This window comes from Fundulus heteroclitus, unplaced genomic scaffold (genome assembly GCF_011125445.2).
Source record: "Fundulus heteroclitus isolate FHET01 unplaced genomic scaffold, MU-UCD_Fhet_4.1 scaffold_253, whole genome shotgun sequence".
NCBI classification, from domain to species: Eukaryota; Metazoa; Chordata; class Actinopteri; order Cyprinodontiformes; family Fundulidae; genus Fundulus; species Fundulus heteroclitus.
The window spans coordinates 18,963-38,827 of NW_023396664.1; the positions used below are offsets into that span (position 1 = coordinate 18,963).

The window sequence follows — 19,865 nt, forward strand, 5'->3', positions numbered from 1 at the left end:
AAACGTTCCTTTTTGACAAAGCTTCTAGTCAGAGTGGCTCATGTTACCCTGAGCTATCTCTATAGTTGTGCTGTGATAGGCCTAGGCTACTGGAGGACATCAGGGTCTAATTTTCTCACTCTACTGATTTCTACTGTTCTTCAGTCTACTGTTCTCCAGTTTTGCATTGTATTACATTGAAATGACTGTCGTCATTTCAGCTTTTAACTTTTTGCTCTCTCTCTTTTTCTTCATAGTAGGTACACCTGGTCTGGCGTTCTGTTAACTGTGACATCATCCAGAGAAGACGGCTCACCCGCTACTACCATCTAATGTAGAACAGATTACTAGATCAATGTGTGCTTCTGTGCTTTTTTGTCTCTCTTGTTGTGTCTCTGCTCTGTCTTCTGTAACCCCAGTCGGTCGAGGCAGATGACCGTTCATACTGAGCCCGGTTCTGCCGGAGGTTTTTCCTTCCTGTTAATGGGGAGTTTTTCTTCCCACTGTCGCTTCATGCTTGCTCAGTATGAGGGATTGCAGCAAAGCCATGTACAATGCAGACGACTCTCCCTGTGGCTCTACGGTTCCCCAGGAGTGAATGCTGCTTGTCGGGACTTTGATGCAATCAACTGGTTTCCTTATATAGGACATTTTTGACCAATCTGTATAATCTGACCCAATCTGTATAATATGATTGAACTTGATTTTGTAAAGTGCCTTGAGATGACATGTTTCATGATTTGGCGCTATATAAATAAAATTTAATTGAATTGAACCCAGCAGCAGAGGACGGAGACCACAGCAGAACACCGGAGCCGCCGAACCCTGGACTGAGGGCTGAGCTGGAACAGAGTCTCTGGCTGTGACTGAACAAAAACAGTAGTGATGTTACGTTATGTGCCGAGGCTTCGAGGCGTGTGTCGAGTAATGGAGGGGGCGTTTCCGTGAAGCGCGTATCGAGGCTTGCTTCATTTAGGGGAGGAGCCGAAAACGATGACGTCTGAAGCCTCGCTGGCCGGCTGTACCACGTGACTGCTTCGGGAAGTGGCTCAGATGTTGGCGCGGCTTCGACAGCTTTTAGAAACCCCACAGGCTCCATTCAAAATGTGGGTTGTTGTAGGCGAGTTGCGGTCAGTTGAGAGAGTGGATAGAGTTTTGATAGTTTGGATAGCAGAGTTTGGATAGTGGTTATTTAGTTTGAGACAGTTAGTTTGGTGTTTGGAGAGTTTAGGAGAGAGAGAGATAGGAGATCAGTGCTCTCAACTATCACGCATTGATCGTCACTGACTTCACACTGTCACACGCAAACATGGCATTTTTCACGCATAAAAATCCCAACGCCCATCTGGGCTGCTGACGATAAAAACTCCGCCTTCTGCTGAGATGTTTCAGCTTCTTTCACAGCTTGTGGCCATCAGTAATTCCTGCTGCAGTTCATGTTAACAGAGCAGCAGGAAGAGCGATCAGAGTTATGAATAATTTTAGTCTTAACCAGCGGTTGAAAGTGTGCCGGTAAGGTCCTGTACTACGTACGCAGGAGGGGAGGGGGGCGGGGGAAGAGAGCTGCTGCCAGATATTGCCTTCATTCAGAACCAGTGATGGCTGCACTCTGGATCATAAAACAGTTCTGCTCACCAGATGCAGTTTAAAACGCTACGTCTGGTTATAAGTTGTTTTTATTAATTCTGCATTTTTTAACTACATGCACCGTATTTCTGTGCCTCAGCGCTTCGATGCGCTTCTGCCGTGCGCTTTTTTCAGGTGCGCAAAATTACGTTACTTGTAATTTGGGTGCGCGCTTTCATTTTAAAGAACTTGTAACATCAGGAGGCTGATCTCAGACCAGTCAGCTCCTATGATCACTGTATAGGAGCCCTTTACAGTTTTTATTTATGCATTTCCCCCGTTTATCCCTCGCACGCAGCGCACCATCGGGTAAAATCCTCCCACCTCACCGCCCAGAGCGCACTGAGGAGAGCAATAGAGATTTGTCTGGTTGACTGAGATGAGAAACCTGTTGCTGTGAAAGGTGATATAGGTTATAAACTGTTACTGTCTAGAATTGCATTGAGCTGAAAAGAGAGGAGACATCAGCAGCTGGATCGTGCGTAAAGACGCAGCGGGAACCTCTGTGTGCTTCAGTGTTGCTGCTGAAGGGAAACTGTGGGACCGTATAGTACTGGGCTAATCATTGGTCACAGTACCCCAATCTGTACATACTTGCACTTATTTATTTATGCACCCCGGCATCATCTGTGCCATGTGAGCGTGTCTTTTCAAAGGTTGGAGAAGTAGTATCAAAAAACAGAAATCATTTGAAACCAAAAACTGTGGAGAAATTGTTGTTTCTTAATAAAAATGCATGAAATTATCCAAGTTACACAAGCATTAGCCTATTCACTACCCCCTCCCTAGTTCCACAAGCACTTTCATTGTCCTCTGCCTGATTAAGCCCATGCCATTTTTCTAGAGTCACAGAAAAACATTATTACACAACATGCCATATCATGTCACTACTATTTTGGGAATAATTACACACAGAGAATACATTCAAACAATATTTTATTGTACACATGTGTTTACAAAATTTATGTAGACAAATTATTTCGTCCTACACCTTCTGTGAAGTCATTCCCAAGAGCCACAATAGACAAAAATTATATGCATCACACGTGTTAAGATACAGCTGGCTGTGATTATACAACTTGCCAGTAGGTGGTGCTGTGTGCACATGAACCGTCAAGAAATGAACCTTTTCTCGAACCAGTTGGCTGAGTGGTTCAATGCCTCATGAGGCTTCATCTCGCCATCACTAAAAAACAGAGCTGATACAGGATGACTGGCTGAGACTGAGCAGGAGTTGAACACTACGGATCGGCAACGAGAACAGAATGAGGTGTGTATAAATAGAGGTGACAACAGGTGGCAACAGATCAGTGATGATTGCAGCCTGACAGGTGGAACCAATCAGGCTGCGCAGGGAAGAGAGAGAGGAAGGGAGGCTCAGCATGCAGCCTACAAGCTGCATCCTGACAGTCATATTATTTTTTTCAAACTTAGCATTACCTCTGTAATGGATTCAACATAAATAAACAAATATATTGACAGCATTTTTAAATATTGTTTTCTCGTTAGGTTTTAATTTGAAACCAGCCCTTTGAGGATAATTCTGTCAGGTGTAGGTGGACAGCAGAGTCTGGACCTGAGGAGGTAGCTCTCCTGTGTTGAGCCATGCGTCTGTGGAGAGGTTGTTTGGAGAATATTGGAGAAACCAAACAACCTCTCCACAGACGCATGGCTCAACACAGGAGAGCTAACTCCTCAGGTTAAGACTCTGCTGTCCACCTGCACTTTAAGGACAAAGGACACTCTGTGAGGACCAACACGTTCACATTTTGGACAAAGAAGACAGATGGTTTGAAAGAGGTGTGAAGGAAGCCATCTACGTTAAGAGAGAGAAACCAACCTTAAACAGAGGAGGAGGCCTTAGGTTCCAACTCTGAAAAACTTACAGCTATAGGATTAATTGCAGCCAATCATCACCTTAACTCTCACCCTCATATGGGTGATCAAACATCGTTCCTTTAACCCAGGCCAATAACAACCCTAACAACTCCGTTACAGAGGAGTGGACCAGTTTCTGTTGAATCTGCTGGCTTAATGGCTTTAACGACCGCCCATTACTAAGGGGTGGACCTGTTTCTGCTGAATCTGCATGTTATCTAAGCCATTACAGGCCTTTGTTAGGCAGCAGTATAAAGCTTGTTACTCCACATTACTCCAGACTTTTTGAACTGAGAAAGCTTCCTGGAGAGGAAGTGAAACAAGTCCAGTTGTTTTGTTTTTTAATTTTTTTTTAATTTTTGGAATTATATAGTGATGTTCTTTGGGTGTTCATTTTTTTCTGTTATTAAATTCTTGAACTTGAAGAGAAGTTGACACTCATTTATTCTAAGTCTGTGCAGAGTTTGCTGTTAAAAGATCGCTAGTGCTCAAATTCATCCCTTTCAACCATTGTCCTGATATCAGCTTAAGAGATGATCATCACCAGACAATACTTAACAGACAGAGAGTTATTTAATATTACATACATTACATAACATTACATAACGTTAAACAGTGTATAATTGCATAAAAAAACATATAATGCTGAGTAGAAGATCAGTGGCCTGAAGGCATCACAGAACTGGTTGGAGACACATCTTAAAGGAGGAACAATGCTCTGTCCATGCTGATGTCCTGCACAGGCTGCACCTCCATCATGGAGCAACCATCCTCCTCCTTTCTGATCCAAACCTTCTCATCACAAAGAGTTCAATGATGCAGCAAAGCCTCTGATGTCTGCTTTCTCTCAGCAGCTCAATCAGACTGAATCCTGACAAACCAGAGGTGGAGCAGCCTGTGAGGCCCTCTAGTGGATGTTGTGGAGTACTGCAGGTTCTTGTACAGAGTTCTGCTGTTTCCTGTCACTGTGGGCTGCAGAGCACAGTAGTACACAGCAGAGTCTGTCACTGCAGCAGAGGAGATCAGCAGGTCCACTCGGTTCCTCTGCTCGTTCAGTTCTGCAGTCAGTCGAGGGTTTGGAGGTTTTGCTTCCACCACGGTTGGATCTTTAGTATCAGTGATCAGGAGAAGGAACCGAGGACCTGATCCAGGATCCTGTCGATACCACTGGAGGTTGTTAGCTTTAACTGAATAGTTACAGGACAGAGTAACCCTGCGTCCCTCTGATGAAAACTCCTGAGATCTGACGGCGGTGATGTCAGCTTCCAAGCTCTGACCTGCTGATCAGAGAACATGTTATATTCACAGCTCTGCTCCACAGTCTACAGCAGCTACAATCACAGCCACTGTGAACACAGATGATGCTGGGAACCATCTACTGGTCACTTCTTCATGATGGAGCAGCAGGTTCTTGATAAGGCAGAACCTGGTCACTGAAGCAGTACAATCTGAAGCTCAAAGAAAACCCAGCCTGGATCTGTAGAATCTAGAAGATCTTTGTTTGGCAGAGTTTCTGCTCAGAAACATATGTACCTATCAGAGCTGAGAAGAACCAGATCACAGCCAGGTGCTCCATGTCTCCACAGGTGAAATGTTGGACCTGCTGTTCAGGCTGAACCAGATGAGGATGTTTGTCCTGATGTTCTCAGCTGGAGTCTCTGCAGCAGCTCTGCAGTCGGTAGGAGGAGACTTGTTGAGAGTCTGAGCTGCTTCTCTGCTCAGCTCAGTTGTCCAGAGATCTTCTGTGAGTTAGAGCAGCCTTCTGTCAGCTCCACCCAGTCTGACAGAAAGCTCCCTTCACGCTCAGTACAGGCTGCCACTGCCCACCAGTCTGCTGACGGCTTGGAAACATCTCCACTGTGTAGAAAAACCTTCTGCAAGTGTGGGAGTTCATAGGGGTATTAGCCTGTCTAATAGCTCTTGGTACCCAGCCCAATAACCATAAACAGTCATCATGGATTAAACAACATTTCATTACACTGGGAAAAAGCCAAATAAACATAGCGTACCTGCACAGACGCTGCAGTCGCTGGTATCATGTCTGGACATTTAGCTGTTGGCTCCTTACCACAGAGAAAATGTAGAGACCACATTTAGGTTTCTTTGGTCAGATTCCACAGTAAAGTCCTCCCGGTTACAAACTCGTATCCAACACTGACATTTGTCGTCAATCTTTTGTGGTTTTTGAAAATCAACTCCCTTCATGTGATCACGATCATCAGATCATGAGTCGCTCCTGCAGATACCAATGTAGCAGCATTATGGCAACAACATTTGCTGTAAGGGAGGAATTTGAGCACTAGCGATCTTTTAACAACAAACTCTGCACACACATAGAATAAAGGAGTGACAACTTCTTTTCAAGTTCAAGAATTTAATAACAGAAATAAAAAGAACATCAGGTTTAAACAGTGAAGAGCTATAGTTGAAGCAACAATGCCCACATGCATGGCAGTTGGATGTAACAATACATCGGGTAAAACTGGAAAAAACATTTGTTTTTCACTTTCCCATTCATCATCCACCACCGGGTTCTTTTGTTGGATTACCAACTTGAAGAGAAAGGATTTGCCATTGTGCTTCTGGCCAGAGAGAAACAACGTCATATGTAGCCAACATTTCGAAGAAGAATGTTTTGAACATGACATGAGAGCGAGGATTTTTGGTAGGATTTTCTTTTTTATAATGTAGAATTTGCCGTAACATTTGTGTACCCGACCAGAGCGGCTGAGGGATACGAGACACTTAGGAAGCATGCTCACTGCTGCGAAGCCCACTTATTTTATATGACTTTGGTCTTATTTTTTCTAAAGTCAGTCACCATTTTGAGCAGAGATTGGTTCTAAAGATGAGTTTTATACTCATCTTATAACATTGCAGAACCCAACCCATAAATCGTTCTTTAATGCTTATTTGTTGTCTTTTTATGTCTCTAAAATGTAAAATTAGTATTAATTTAAATTTAAATGCTTAATGCCATGTCTATCTTTGTTTAAGAGGTTAAAAAAATATTTTGGCATTAAAACGGATATTTATTTACAAGGGGACAGATAGGGCATTGGGACTTGCTCTACAGCCGATCCCGCACAGTGACGTCACAAACTGGGAGGAGGCAGAACTGTTCTTCACCAAGATGGCTGCCCCCACTAAAGGACCTTCAAATGAAAATGACTCTTAATTAAAAAAGCTTATCATTTATTGATATTCCCCCCAGGCTGCTGAGGACCTGTGCAGCTCTGTGAGGTCCTCAGCTACATCTACAACCTGAGCCTCAGCCTGGGGGTGGTGCCCACCCTGTGGAAGACCTCCTGTGTGGTACCGGTTCCCAAAACGCTGCATGGCAGGGAACCGGCCCACTTCAGACCAGTCTCCCTGACCTCCCACCTGATGAAGACCATGGAGCGCCTCATCCTAGCTCACCTGTGCACTGTAGTGAGCCCCACCCTGGACCCGCTGCAGTTTGCCTACCAGCCCAACATCGAAGTAGAGGATGCCATCATCTACCTGCTGCAGCGGGCGCTCACCCACCTGGAGACCACCGGGAGCGCTGTGAGAGTCATGTTCTTTGACTTCTCCAGCGCTTTCAACACCATCAGACTGGTGCTACTGAGGGGGAAGCTGGAGGACGCTGGGGTGGACAAACATCTGGCTGACTGGACCATGGACTACCTCACTGACCATGGACTACCTCACTGACCGCCCTCAGTACGTGCGGCTTCACCGCTGTCAGTCAGAGGTGGCACACTGCAGCACCGGGGCCCCCAGGACACCGTTCTGTCTCCGTTTCTTTTCACCCTCTACACCTCCGACTTCACCTACAACACGGACAGCTGCCACCTTCAGAAGTTCTCTGATGACTCGGCCATTGTGGGCTGTGTGTCTGAGGGGAACGAGGTGGAGTACCGGTCGGTCATCATGGACTTTGTGGACTGCTGTGAGAAGAACCATCTGTGCTTAAACACCAGTAAGACCAAGGAGATGGACTTCAGGAGAAGACCCCCACCTCACTCACCTGTGAACATCCAGGGGCAGGACATAGAACCTGTGGAGAGTTTCAGATGCCTGGGTGTTCATGTCAACAATAAACTGGACTGGACTCATAACACAGACGCTCTGTATAAGAAGCCGCCTCCACCTCCTGAGGAGGCTGAGGTCCTTTGGAGTGAGCAGACCTCTGCTAAAGACCTTCTATGACTCTGTGGTGGCCTCAGCCCTCCTCTACGCTGTCGTCTGCTGGGCTCCTGGCAGCACAGAGCGGGACAGAAAGAGACTGAACAAGCTGGTGAGGAAGGCCACTTCTGTCCTGGGCTGCTCTCTGGACTCTGTGGAGGAAGTGGCTGAGAGGAAGGTGTTGTCCAAGCTCACATCCATCATGGACAACACCTTCCACCCCCTGCACCAGACTGTAGAGGAGCTGAGCAGCTCCTTTAGTGACAGACTTAGACATCCTGTCTGTAAAAAGGAGCGCTACTGCAGGTCATTCATTCCTGCTGCCACCAGTTTATACAATGTAACTATAACCATAACTGTAACCACAACTGTAACCATAACTGTAACTGTAATAACCAACATGCAATAACTAATGTGCAATTCTATTTAATACACAGTGCAATAATCCTGAAAGAAGTGACTTCTGCTGCTATTACCATCTGCATATATGTCAATACATATGTATATAAGTCACCGTGAATGTACATAAGACATCCTGTGCTTTATTTCTCTTTTGTAGTTTTATTCTTATTTTTCTTGTCCACTTCTTTTTCTGATCCGCTGTATAAACGAGGACACACTGTGTGTGCACCTTGTCCTACTTTGGCACCTTCTTCTGATTATTGATTACTGAGCCGATGTGACATGTGAGATCAATAAAGCTTGTCTTATCTTATCTTATCTTATTGAAAAGTATGTAATTATTTTCAGCAGTTTGAATTCTGATTTTGACCGGTCTTCTTCTTTAAAGAATGTGAATTGAAGTTAAATTAGCTTAACTAATTCAGAACAGCATTTGACATGTGTTCCAACCCATTCACAATGCAAAGCCCAAATTAACCAGAACATTATTTTGATTAAATAATATTCTAAAGACTGATTTGCTCAGTAAAATCATTTAAACCTTGTGAAAGGCCAATCTGATTAATGTGATTCTACCTCCGGGCGCTAGGGGTCGCTGTAGCGATCGATCGCTAAATCGGTTAAAGTCTAAAGTTATAAATTTTGCTTTTAAATCAACATTAATATTCAATATTAATGCGGAAATAAGGCTCATAGCTCTATTGACCGACGGCAGAGCAGAACGGTCAAGCTTTATTCTTGGACTGGGCCTTTATAGAAAAACCGGAACAGGAAATTAACAAAAGCTAATAGCATTTTCGGTAGCGGACCTTAGGTGCTATCAACTAAAAGCTTCAGTTTTTATTTCAGTCATAATGAGTGGGATGGATAACGTAAACATTCATTTTCCATCAATGTATTTTTTTTTTATTAGTTTATTTATCAGGGACAATGCAGCGCACATTATTACATTCATAATTGTAATAGGCAGAGCCATAACAAAATGTGTAGATGTGTTGCATGAAAGGTTTCTAGCCTATAGGCTAATTTGCAACCCCAGTCCCCAGTCAGGCCTTTATAAAATACATTTTCCTAAAATGTAGCCCACATTGCACAATCATATATAAAATACATTATAAAAGACAACCATTAACATTTTACACAATCCTAACAACCTTACACAAAACAACACCTCACATCCAACATAATCATAATGACTCAATGTCCACATATTTGATTTTCTTTCAGCCAATGTTTCACCTTTCTATTAAATGTTTTCAGGTCAGTTTCTATTTTTATTTCCGTTGGTAAATCATTCCAAAAACGGATCCCTATCACTGAGAAACTTGACTGTCCAAAAGTGGTTTTGCGCCCCTCTGCTATACAGTTGCCACCCACTGCTCTCCTAGTGTTAACTCTCCGTGTATTTATTTTTGTCACAAAAGGACAGAGTATGGCTGGAGCTATATTGTTTGTGCATTTAAAAAATCATCTTAAGAAAAGAAAACTTAATAAAACTATCAAAATCTAAAAGCTTATATTTCTGTACAATCAAACAGTAATGCCACCTAGTTGGTTTCTGGTCCATAATTTTCAATGCTTGTTTGTATAGTGATAAAATAGGTTAACCGGTGGCTGGGAGGCTTGGCCCCATACAGTAACACAATAAGATAAATGAGAAAGTATCATGGCATGCAAGAACAGCAAAGCTGCTTTAACAGGTATATGCTGCCTCATCATTCTAAAACAGTTTAGATTTATCCGGACGGTCCTACAGAGTTTATTAATGTGTTTATTAAATTTAGGTTGGGAATCCAGAATAATGCCTAAAAATCTAAATTCCTCAACTTCCTCTATCGCTTCTTGATCTAATTTAATGGTACAATTTGCTTTCCCTCTTATTGAGAAGCACATAGATACCGTCTTTTTGACGTTAAGCGTCAGATGATTTTCTTTAAGCCATATGGATACACTCTTCATTTCCTTGGTAAGGGTCTGTGCAACGATAGTTGGTGTCTTAGCTGCTGCGTAAATTACTGTGTCGTCAGCATACATTTGGCAGTTGGCTGACTGACAGCATGTAGGTAAATCATTTATGTATATACTAAAGAGCAGAGGCCCCAGAATGGAGCCCTGTGGAACACCCATTGTAGATTGTAATGGTTTTGAGAGCTCTGTGTTTATTTTAACACATTGCTCTCTATGCTCCAAATATGAAGCAAACTAACCAATAGTATGTTCTGATAGTTTGAAGGTTGAAAGTTTGTTCAAGAGTATGTTGTGGTTCACAGTGTCAAAGGCCTTTTTTAGGTCTATGAACACTGCTCCCACAACACTACCCTTGTCCAGCTGGCTCTTAATGTTCTCGGTAAGGTAACAATTAGCCATTTCTGTAGAATACCCAGCTCTAAATCCAAACTGCTTAGAATTTATAAGTTTATTACTTTCAAGATGTTCTACTAACTGTTCTGCTATTACTTTCTCTAAAATTTTAGATAAAACCGTCAGTATTGAGATTGGCCTGTAATTGCTTGCTTGGCTCTTTGCTCCAACCTTAAAAATCGGTGTAATAATAGCTTGTTACCAACTTTATGAAACCCTTGTGGAGATAACCTTTGTTATAACCATAAAACAAACTCAACTCACACTGTCGGCGCCTCGTGTGAGTTCTGTCCACTATGGCCATCCAAGGAAGGAGCCCTGAAAAGCAGGGGAATTGTTGCTCTGCTCTACACAGGGTAAGCCTGCGGCTATGCTAGCCTGTGGCTCGTCAGCCTAGCAACATGTGTTCAGGGTTGGAGGTCCCTGCCACGTTCTCTGACCTGGATGCGGTCTGATTTAAGCAGGTTCTCCTCAGCATTCAAAAGTGGCTTTTCAGCTCCGTCTGGGGTTTGCTTCCTGTAACGGCTGAGGAGAAATAAAACAAAGCTGTTTTTGGCAGGCAGGATCCTTCCCTCCTGCTCCCGACGCTGAGGTTAAGACAGCAGACTTAACTCTGATTTGCCCGGACATGTCCCCCCCGGGCAACGAGAGATTTCTCCCAGGTGCTGGTTCCTGTTCTTTTGGACCCATGAGCCCTCATGCTTCAGGGGAAGGAGAGCGGGTGGCTGCCCCCGCCCCCTCTCCTCGGGAGCCAAGGAGAGAAGTGGTGGTCATCTGAGGGTCCGGTCAGGAGTGTCCGAAGTGAGGGCCTTTTGTCTGTGGGGGAAAACCTTTATAGCCACAGGCATCCCCTGCTGAGAGAAGGGCCATCCCAGCTGACTCTCTCTGTGGCTGTGTGGTCAGAATTCAATCTGACATAAATTATTTTCATCATTGCATTATGGCACTACACGATCAATATGATTTCTATTTTACTGATATGTTTTTTTTCTATATTGTCCAGCCTAGTTTTGATTCAGGTAAACTATAAAATAGTGTCTTCTGGGTGTTCATTTATTTCAGTTAATAAATTCTTGAACTTGAAGGGGCGTTGTCGGTCCTTTATTCTATTGTGTGCAGAGTTTGCTGTTAAAAGATCGCGAGTGCTCGAATCATCCCTTTCAACTATTGTCCTGATATCAGCTGTTTGGGCTGACAGAGACAGAGAGTTACTTATTAAACATTAAATACCTTAAAACATGCATTATGGCATAACAAAAGTGAGAACTCTATCAGGGAGGAAAGGAGCTTCAGCTGCTGAGCTGTTTCCAGGCAGCCTTTAACTCTGACATCATTAGTGACAGAAACATGGAGGATGGAGTCAGAAACATGGAAAATGGAGTAAGATACATGGAGTCAGAAACTTTGAAGATGGAGTCAGCCAACCAATTTAAATAAAGTTATATTTTAAGTGTCATCACATGTGTGGAATAATGTCTAAGATGTATAATATTTTCTAAACTTGTTGAATGAATTCAATCATAGAACGTAAAGTCTGTTATCTGCTTGACTCGTTACCCCATGCTAATGTAAGCCTAGCATTAGCTCGGGGTTGGCACAGTTTTTGTTTCAAAGCTTTATTGGCAAAAATATAAATGATCAAGTAAAAAAAATAGAACAGATAACATTTACAGCCACGTGTCAAAAAGACTGAAATTGAACTACAGACTAAAAGTTTGGATTGCCCTAAAGCTTAAATAAAATAATCCAGGATATGTTTTAAAAAATGGTGGGACCCTGTGAATGCAGGAAGAAGCTGACCAACAGAACTGCGAAATAAATTAGTAAGTCAGTTCGTTCACTCCAATGAGTCGTTCTTTTGAACGACTCACTCACAATGGCACTAATGTCCACCAGTTCATTCGCCATGTCGGCCAATGAAGACGTGGCCGAGTCCCCAGTTAGAAGCATGTGGTGCAGCTGAACACCGCCCCCTGCTGGAGAAACATCTTACTTTGATTTGTGGTGTCAGAGTTGATTGTCAGTCCAACATAAAGTTCTGCCAAGCTAGCCTTTAATCTGTGAATCATATAAATCCATTTCTATTCCTGTTTATCAGCCTGAACGCTTCCTTTAAGAACCACATTAACCCAAACACTGGATTCAAGCTGGTTCCCTGAGGCCGGCCAGCTGACAGCTTTGCCAAGGCCCGGGACAACGCAGTCTTTTTGGGCCCCCCTCTACACCTGCCGCCACACCACACACATGCACACAAAACCAAAAAAAAGTCACCTTAACTGTATACTTCATGCCCTGGGAATATCTGTATTTTATATTGGATATTTTCAACCCATCTATTGAATTTAGTGCATTAGTTGTATAATGAAACTGTTGAACTTTCAGTTTTGTGATTTTTATTTTATTATAACAATTAAATAATAATAATAATAATAATAATAATAATAATAATAATAATAATAATAATAATAATAATAATAATAATAATAATGTTGATAGTGTTTTTTTCCTAATCCACCTCTTATATCTTTCAATCCTTATGTAATTTTGTCTGTGCTGTGTGCACCTGCCTGTTGCTTTAATCCTATTTATTTCCCCGTCGTGGGATAAATAAAAAGGATTAGCTAAAGTTTTTTTTTACTTTTTAATAGGATATACGTACTGGGTCCTTTCAAGGTCTTAATTACATTTTCTGTGTGTGCTCCAGTAACACATGATAGATAATATCTACTTTGAAAGTTAACATGAACTTCTGCTGAAGATGACCACTCACTGGATCACAGAATATTCTCCTCTGAACTAATGTTGCAGCAGTAGATCTGAATAAGTAGCACTGTTAGTTTAAAAGTTTGGGTTCTCTCTGGAGCCAGACTGGATGTTCTAAAGGAAGCACAGCAGGAACGTGATATGAGACGCTGTGGATGATCAGAAATCTAACAAACACAGCTCCAACTGCTGTTCTTGTCCATGATGATATTTTGGACCTGAGCTGATTATAGTGGAATATAAAATGCTGCAAACCCTTTACAGGAAGACATGCTGAACATATTTGAAAAGTTAAACCATGAGACTGTTCGGCTAGAAGCAGGTGGAGCAGCCTGTGAGGCCCTCTAGTGGATGTTGTCGAGTATTGCAGGTTCTTGTACAGAGTTCTGGTGTTTCCTGTCACTGTGGGCTGCAGAGCACAGTAGTACACAGCAGAGTCTGACAGCTGGAGATCCTGGATTGTCAGATTAAAGGTTTTCTCGCCTTTGTTGATGTCAGCATCAAATCTGTTGTTGATGAACTCTGGAGCTTTGTCTTTATATGATGACAGCATGTACTTTGGCAAATTGTTTCCTTCTAGTTTGTACCAGAATAAGGTATAACTTCCAATGACTTCAAAAGAACATCCCAGAGTCAGTGAGCCTCCTTGAGCAGCAACAACTTCTCCTTCTGTCTGCTTCACTGAGTCTCCTTTACACTCTGGGGAAGAACAGAACATGCAGAGGAAGAGATGAATCAATAAAGATGATTGATTAAAGGAGAACAATCAGCAGCTTTAAAGACTTCTATCACATGTAGAATAGATGTCATTTTCACTTATCCTTTTCACTTTGAACCATATCAGGTGTTTTTACAAGGTAACAAATGGCAGCAGAAATGATCTGCTGTGATTTTCTGTAGAATGAACATTAAAAGCTCTTCATGTAGAGCTCAGTAATGTGTTCAAGGTTGAAGAGGAAACATGTTGAGCTTTGTATCTTACCAAAGAAAAGAGCAGCCAGAATAATCCACAGCCAATGATCCATCTGTCCACCAAGGTTGAAATCAGCAGGAGAAACTAGCTGATGTTCAACATTCAGTCTGACAATTGTTCTCTTCACAGCACCACTTATTATTGACATGATGCTGGAACCCAGAGCACAAGCAGAGCCCCGCCTCCTGGAGAATGGCGCCCTCTAGAGGAGCTGAAAGGTTGACTAGAACAGTGGAAAAAGGCTTCCAGCAGCTTGTCAGAGGATCAGATGTGCAGCAGGAACTGGTTTTCCTGGATGTTGTTGATAGCAGAAGAAACGATGAGCAGCAGCTGTAGTGTTAGAGTATCTGTAGGACAGAGGAACAGAGCTGCTTCTAAACTGGACTCTTCCTCCTTGACTGCAGTGACTTGTTCACAGCTGAGTCCTAAAGGAGGAGAGAAATGTTAGGGTTTTTGTTTTTTTTAAAAAAAAAGATGATAAGTAGGTCTTCTGGATGAGTTCTTCTGTGTTGAAAAATGTGTCGATTCCAACAGACTTCTTCAGTCTGAGTCTATTTTTTGTACCATGTTTTCTTAATATTATATTTATTTAATTTTGTGAATTTAAAAAAATGGTAAGCAAAACTGTTACTATTAAAAGATGCAATGTCAACAAAGTTGCTGCTATGTTCACGCACTTTGTCATATTATTACAGAAACAGAAATATGATCTATTAACAGTAATAGATAAACAACAATATATTTATGGTTCATTACTGTAGTTTTTTCTTAGTCAATAATGTTTAGCAACTAGAATCGTTCAACTTCTGAAGAAGTTGAAGAAGGCGCCCGCCTGGTGGTGCGCGTGACCATCAAAGGCAAAGCTTTCTTAGTTCCTTGGTCGTAGCCTCTCATCGCTTGGGGATTTTAAATCAAATCTTCTGAATGAAAAGGATTTGTCTTCATCAAAACCTGCCGATCGGGAAAACTTTGTGTCTGCAGAGATGCAAACTGCGTATATCGATCTGAGACGCAGCTAATGAGCGAGCGAGCTATTTTTAGAAACGTAACGTCACAATGACGTCACATCACGTGGTACGCAGTAGGGCAAGCTTGCATAGTCCTCCGCTGTTTCGCTGTAAAAGAGACGTGCGTTACCCTTGGTTTTACTCGGTAAATGACTGCTTTTTCCAAATCTAAGACCATGGTTTTTAAACATTGTTGCTATGGAACGTGCAACAGCGACTCGAGGTACGCTGATCGGCCGCATATGAAGGATGTTTTCTTCAAGACTGCCAAGGAGAAATGTGTGCGCTGGGTACACCGGTGCGGTCGCCCTACACAACAGTTCAACCCGGAGAAAGTTACCAAATTCACCTACATATGTAGCAAGCATTTTGTTGGAGCAAAGGGCACAACCGAAGAACATCCTGACCCAATTCCAGCGACATCAAGTAGTGAACAGGTAAGAGTTTTTTGGTGGCCGACATGTTAATAATGAAGCGCCTGCTACCATGACAGCATATAGGCTATCATGGTAGCAGGCGCTAACATGATAGCCTGCTACCAGGATAGCTTACTCAAAAACATTTCAAATAAGACAAACATTAAACATATACCGATTCCTGGATGGTGATTACAAACAAAAAAAACGGCCGACGACGCCATGAACGCCGCACAGGAAAAAAAAACAAAGCTTACCGTTCGATCAACTCTCGACACTCAAGCCATCGTTTGAGCTGAATGTTGGTGTGTTCTTCGACAGTTCAACCAGTAAACCGTGCGCCTGGGACATCGTCTTGGGAAAGTTTAATGACTGCAAAGTCGGTCATATCGTTGTTTCTGTTGCGTGTGTAATAGCTGGTTGCTACGGGCGTTCTCTAACTGTATGCCCTACCTAAGCGGCAACAGGGGCGTTGCTCTTGAGATGGTGACGTCACGTGCGCGGTACGCTATTGGCGACAGCCGACAGTCAACGTTTGCCATTCATTTGCTTTGGTAGTCCTAAACCACTACTGAGGTAATACACCTTTTTGGCCACAAGCGTCATTTTGGGGGCGTTGTTTCCACCTCTTCTCTTAGAGCCGTTTCTAATAGAAAGAAGAAAAGGCGAAAACGGTCCAAACAAAAGGTCGTAACGTTTACATTTGTAACCTCTGCCTTACATAAACACTAGAATTAAATCTTAATAAATAAAAAGTATAGACAATTATTTCAGTAACTCAATTCAGTAAGTCAAATACAATATATACAGGGGTTGGACAATGAAACTGAAACACCTCTCGTTTTAGTGTGGGAGGTTTCATGGCTAAATTGGACCACCCTGGTGGCCAATCATCATTAATTGTGCATTGAACCAATAAGAGCAGAGTGTGAAGGTCCAATTAGCAGGGTAAGAGCACAGTTTTGCTCAAAATATTGCAATGCACACAACATTATGGGTGACATGGGTGAGTTCAAAGGAGGACAAATTGTTGGTGCACATCTTGCTGGATGTGTCAAAACTTTCTTCAATTGAATAAAAACAAAACTGAAGTAATAATATTTGGACCAATAGAGGAGAGATTAAAAGTTAGCACACAGCTTCAGTCGCTTCAGCTAGAAACCACTGATCAGGCCCGAAATCTGGTTGTAGTGATGGACTCAGACCTGAACCTTCAAAAGCATTTACAGACAGTGACAAGGTCGGCTTTCTATCACCTAAGGAACTTTTCCAGGATTAAAGGACTGATGTCTCAGCAGGATATGGAAAAACTAATCCATGCGTTTATATTTATTAGAATTGATTACTGCAACGGTGTTTTCACAGGTCTGCCTAAAAAGTGGGTCAGACAGCTGCAGCTGATCCAGAACGCTGCTGCCCGCGTCCTTACTAAGACTAAGAAAGTAGAGCACATAACCCCAGTTCTAAAGTCCTTACACTGGCTTCCTGTATCTCAGAGAACAGACTTTAAAACACTTCTGTTAGTCTATAAATCCCTAAATGGCTTAGCACCTAAATACATTACAGACTTGTTATCAGTGTATCAACTTTCCAGACCACTAAGGTCTTCTGGCTCCAGCCTACTCTGCATACCTAGAACCAGAACTAAACATGGAGAAGCAGCATTTAGTTCCTAAAACTGTAAAAGTGCGGAAAGCCTGAGTTCTTTTAAATCAAGATTAAAAACACATTTGTTTAAAATTGCCTTTGACTGTTCTAGTTAAACTGTTTTACAGTTTTTAATGTTCCTCTTTGTTTCTACATTCTATCTCTACTTGCTTTTATTCTATTTTCTATCTACATTTTATCCCCACTTGCGTTTATTTTGCTATATTTTAATCATGTAAAGCACTTTGTATTGTGTCTGTACTAAATTGTGCTATATAAATACATTTCCCTTGCCTTGCCTTGCATCTGTGACCAAGACAGCAAGTGTTTGTGATTTATCAAGAGCCACGGTATCCAGGGTAATGTCAGCATACCACCAAGAAGGACGAACCACATCCAACAGGATTAACTGTGGATGCAAGAGGAAGCTGTCTGAAAGGGATGTTCGGGTGCTAACCTGGATTGTATCCAAAAAACACAAAACCACATAACTCTACTTATAACTAACTATCTGAAATACAAACTAAAGGTCACCAATCAGTTCTAAAACATCTTTAGATGAACCCTTGTTGAGCCCTGGAGAACCAGCGTACCAGATTAGCGCCTTACAAGGAGTTTACAATCATTCTGTTACATTTTATCTGAGTGTCTTTTACTCAGGTGAGCAGCAACTCGTGGTTTTATCTTACTTATTATTTTTTTAACCTGGACACGAACATTTATCACAGGATCAGCCCGATCCAAATAAACTGAATCGTTTAACACACTTACCATAACACAGCAGCTCCACATCACCGTTTATGACAACGAACTTCCACTTCTTCTTCTTCTGTTTTAAAAGTGGTGCGCCCTTCTTCTTCTTCGTGTTTTAATGGGTGCTGACCACATCCAAAAAGATCATTACCGCCCGTATGGTGGTGCGCTCTGTTCCTCATCTTTATATTATCAGCAGCGCAACCAGCTTCCGTAACACCTGTTTCTGCGCGCAACAGCTCTACCGTAATAACAGTCTACGCGCAACATTTTCCCCTCGGTAAACTCGGGGACATTTCCGGGGACAGCTTTAGCGGGGACAGGGGGTCCAAAACGAGGACAGTGCCCGGAAATCGGGGACGTCTGATCACTCTAGTAAAGATAGCCAGTGTGGTGTTAGCTTTAGCATAGCACGCACCCCCCTCCGCAGTTCACCGGGTTTGTTTACGTTCCGGTCGCCGGCTGAGTTGCACTTCCGCCCGGCCGGGAGAAGTCGGCAGGATCCAGTGTTCTGGAGATCTCTAGGATGACGGGAATATCAGCGATAAATGTATCACTGTTATAGCTCCGAAGGTCCAGAAACTCATGTGTGCTATAGCGCAGCAACGCGGTGCAGTTTTGGAAGAAAAAGTCCGGTGAAAAATAGATAAAAAAAAAACCTTCAGGAAAACTTTGTTGTTTTTTGATGTGAGATGCTGCAGAGCTGAAAAGTCCATATTGCTCCTGCTAATGAGCAGTAGTTCTTGCTGTTGCAATTTTTCATCATTCATTCATTTATATCAGATGTTCAAATTATTTATTTGTTACTTGTAAAAAAAAATAAAAAATATTGGGTGCCCCCAGCGGGTTGCGAACCTGCGACCTTTGGTGCACCAGCCCAATACCTAAACCAGTGTACCAAAAAAAGGTGATATGCTGACCTCTGCATTATGGAGAGGTCAACTGTGTCTAAGAAGTGGTTTTGAGAAGTGGTTTTTGGTTAATTTTGTCACCACGGTAACTTTAAATGGCGCCAAGTACAAATAGCACACTTCGCGGCGTCGAAACACACGAGAATGATTTAGAGTGATTTTACAGTAATTATCTTAAGTATAGCTCTTTTAAGTGGTGTTTCAATACCAAAAGCTTTTAAAGCTTTTCTGGGGAGGTGGTTGATAATATCGCAGGCCCGTTCCTACACCATTTTACCACGGTCTCTCACCCATCCGGTTTGATGATTTGGCAGCAAGGAAAGAAACAATTTATCAGAGACCAAACACTTAAAACATACATATATTTATTACAGCTTGGAATTCTAAGCTGAGAGACATTACTTAGAAACTTATCAGCGAAGCGCATAGCCTATTTTCCCGACGTGCCTTATACAGATTGCAAGTTGTTGTCTCATCGTATAAACCCAAAACATGTGTTTTTAACAGCTCCAGGACTCCTGAGGGGGTTGTGCTAACCCCCCTTTGGAGAGATCCAGTCTCCAGCAGATATGTGCTTTCTGCCAGTCCAGCTGTTTAGATGTAAGTAATGGCCCTGGTCTGTTTCTTGGGAGTGGACTAAGATAACCTTCAGGGCCATGAGGAAGTTTTAAAAACCGTTAACTAATCTACAAAACTCTCATATATCTCCTGTGCTATCCTGCACCTGGTACCATTACTGAAGCCTGAATGCAGCCATTGTTTTCTGCAAAGAACTCCTCATCCCATGTTACTGTGTTAAAGGTTAATATCTATAAAACTTTAAAATACACTATTATCATATAAATGATTATATATTTTCATAACATGGTACAGTGGCTAAAGCATTCAAACGCTGTGGAGTGAACCAGAACACAATTATCACCACTGCTCCAATTGCTGAGCTTTGTATTGTTGCACCTAGAAAATATAAGTAGATCTT

General features: G+C 42.4%; 1 gene segment (V, D, J or C); it reads right to left on the reverse strand.

Annotated features, from left to right (window-relative positions):
• Nucleotides 1–4,108: 4,108 nt before the first annotated feature.
• LOC118559251 lies at nucleotides 4,109–5,330 on the reverse strand. The segment is given in 2 exon segments: nucleotides 4,109–4,760; nucleotides 5,017–5,330. Coding segments are annotated over 2 exon segments (465 nt in total).
• Nucleotides 5,331–19,865: the final 14,535 nt, after the last annotated feature.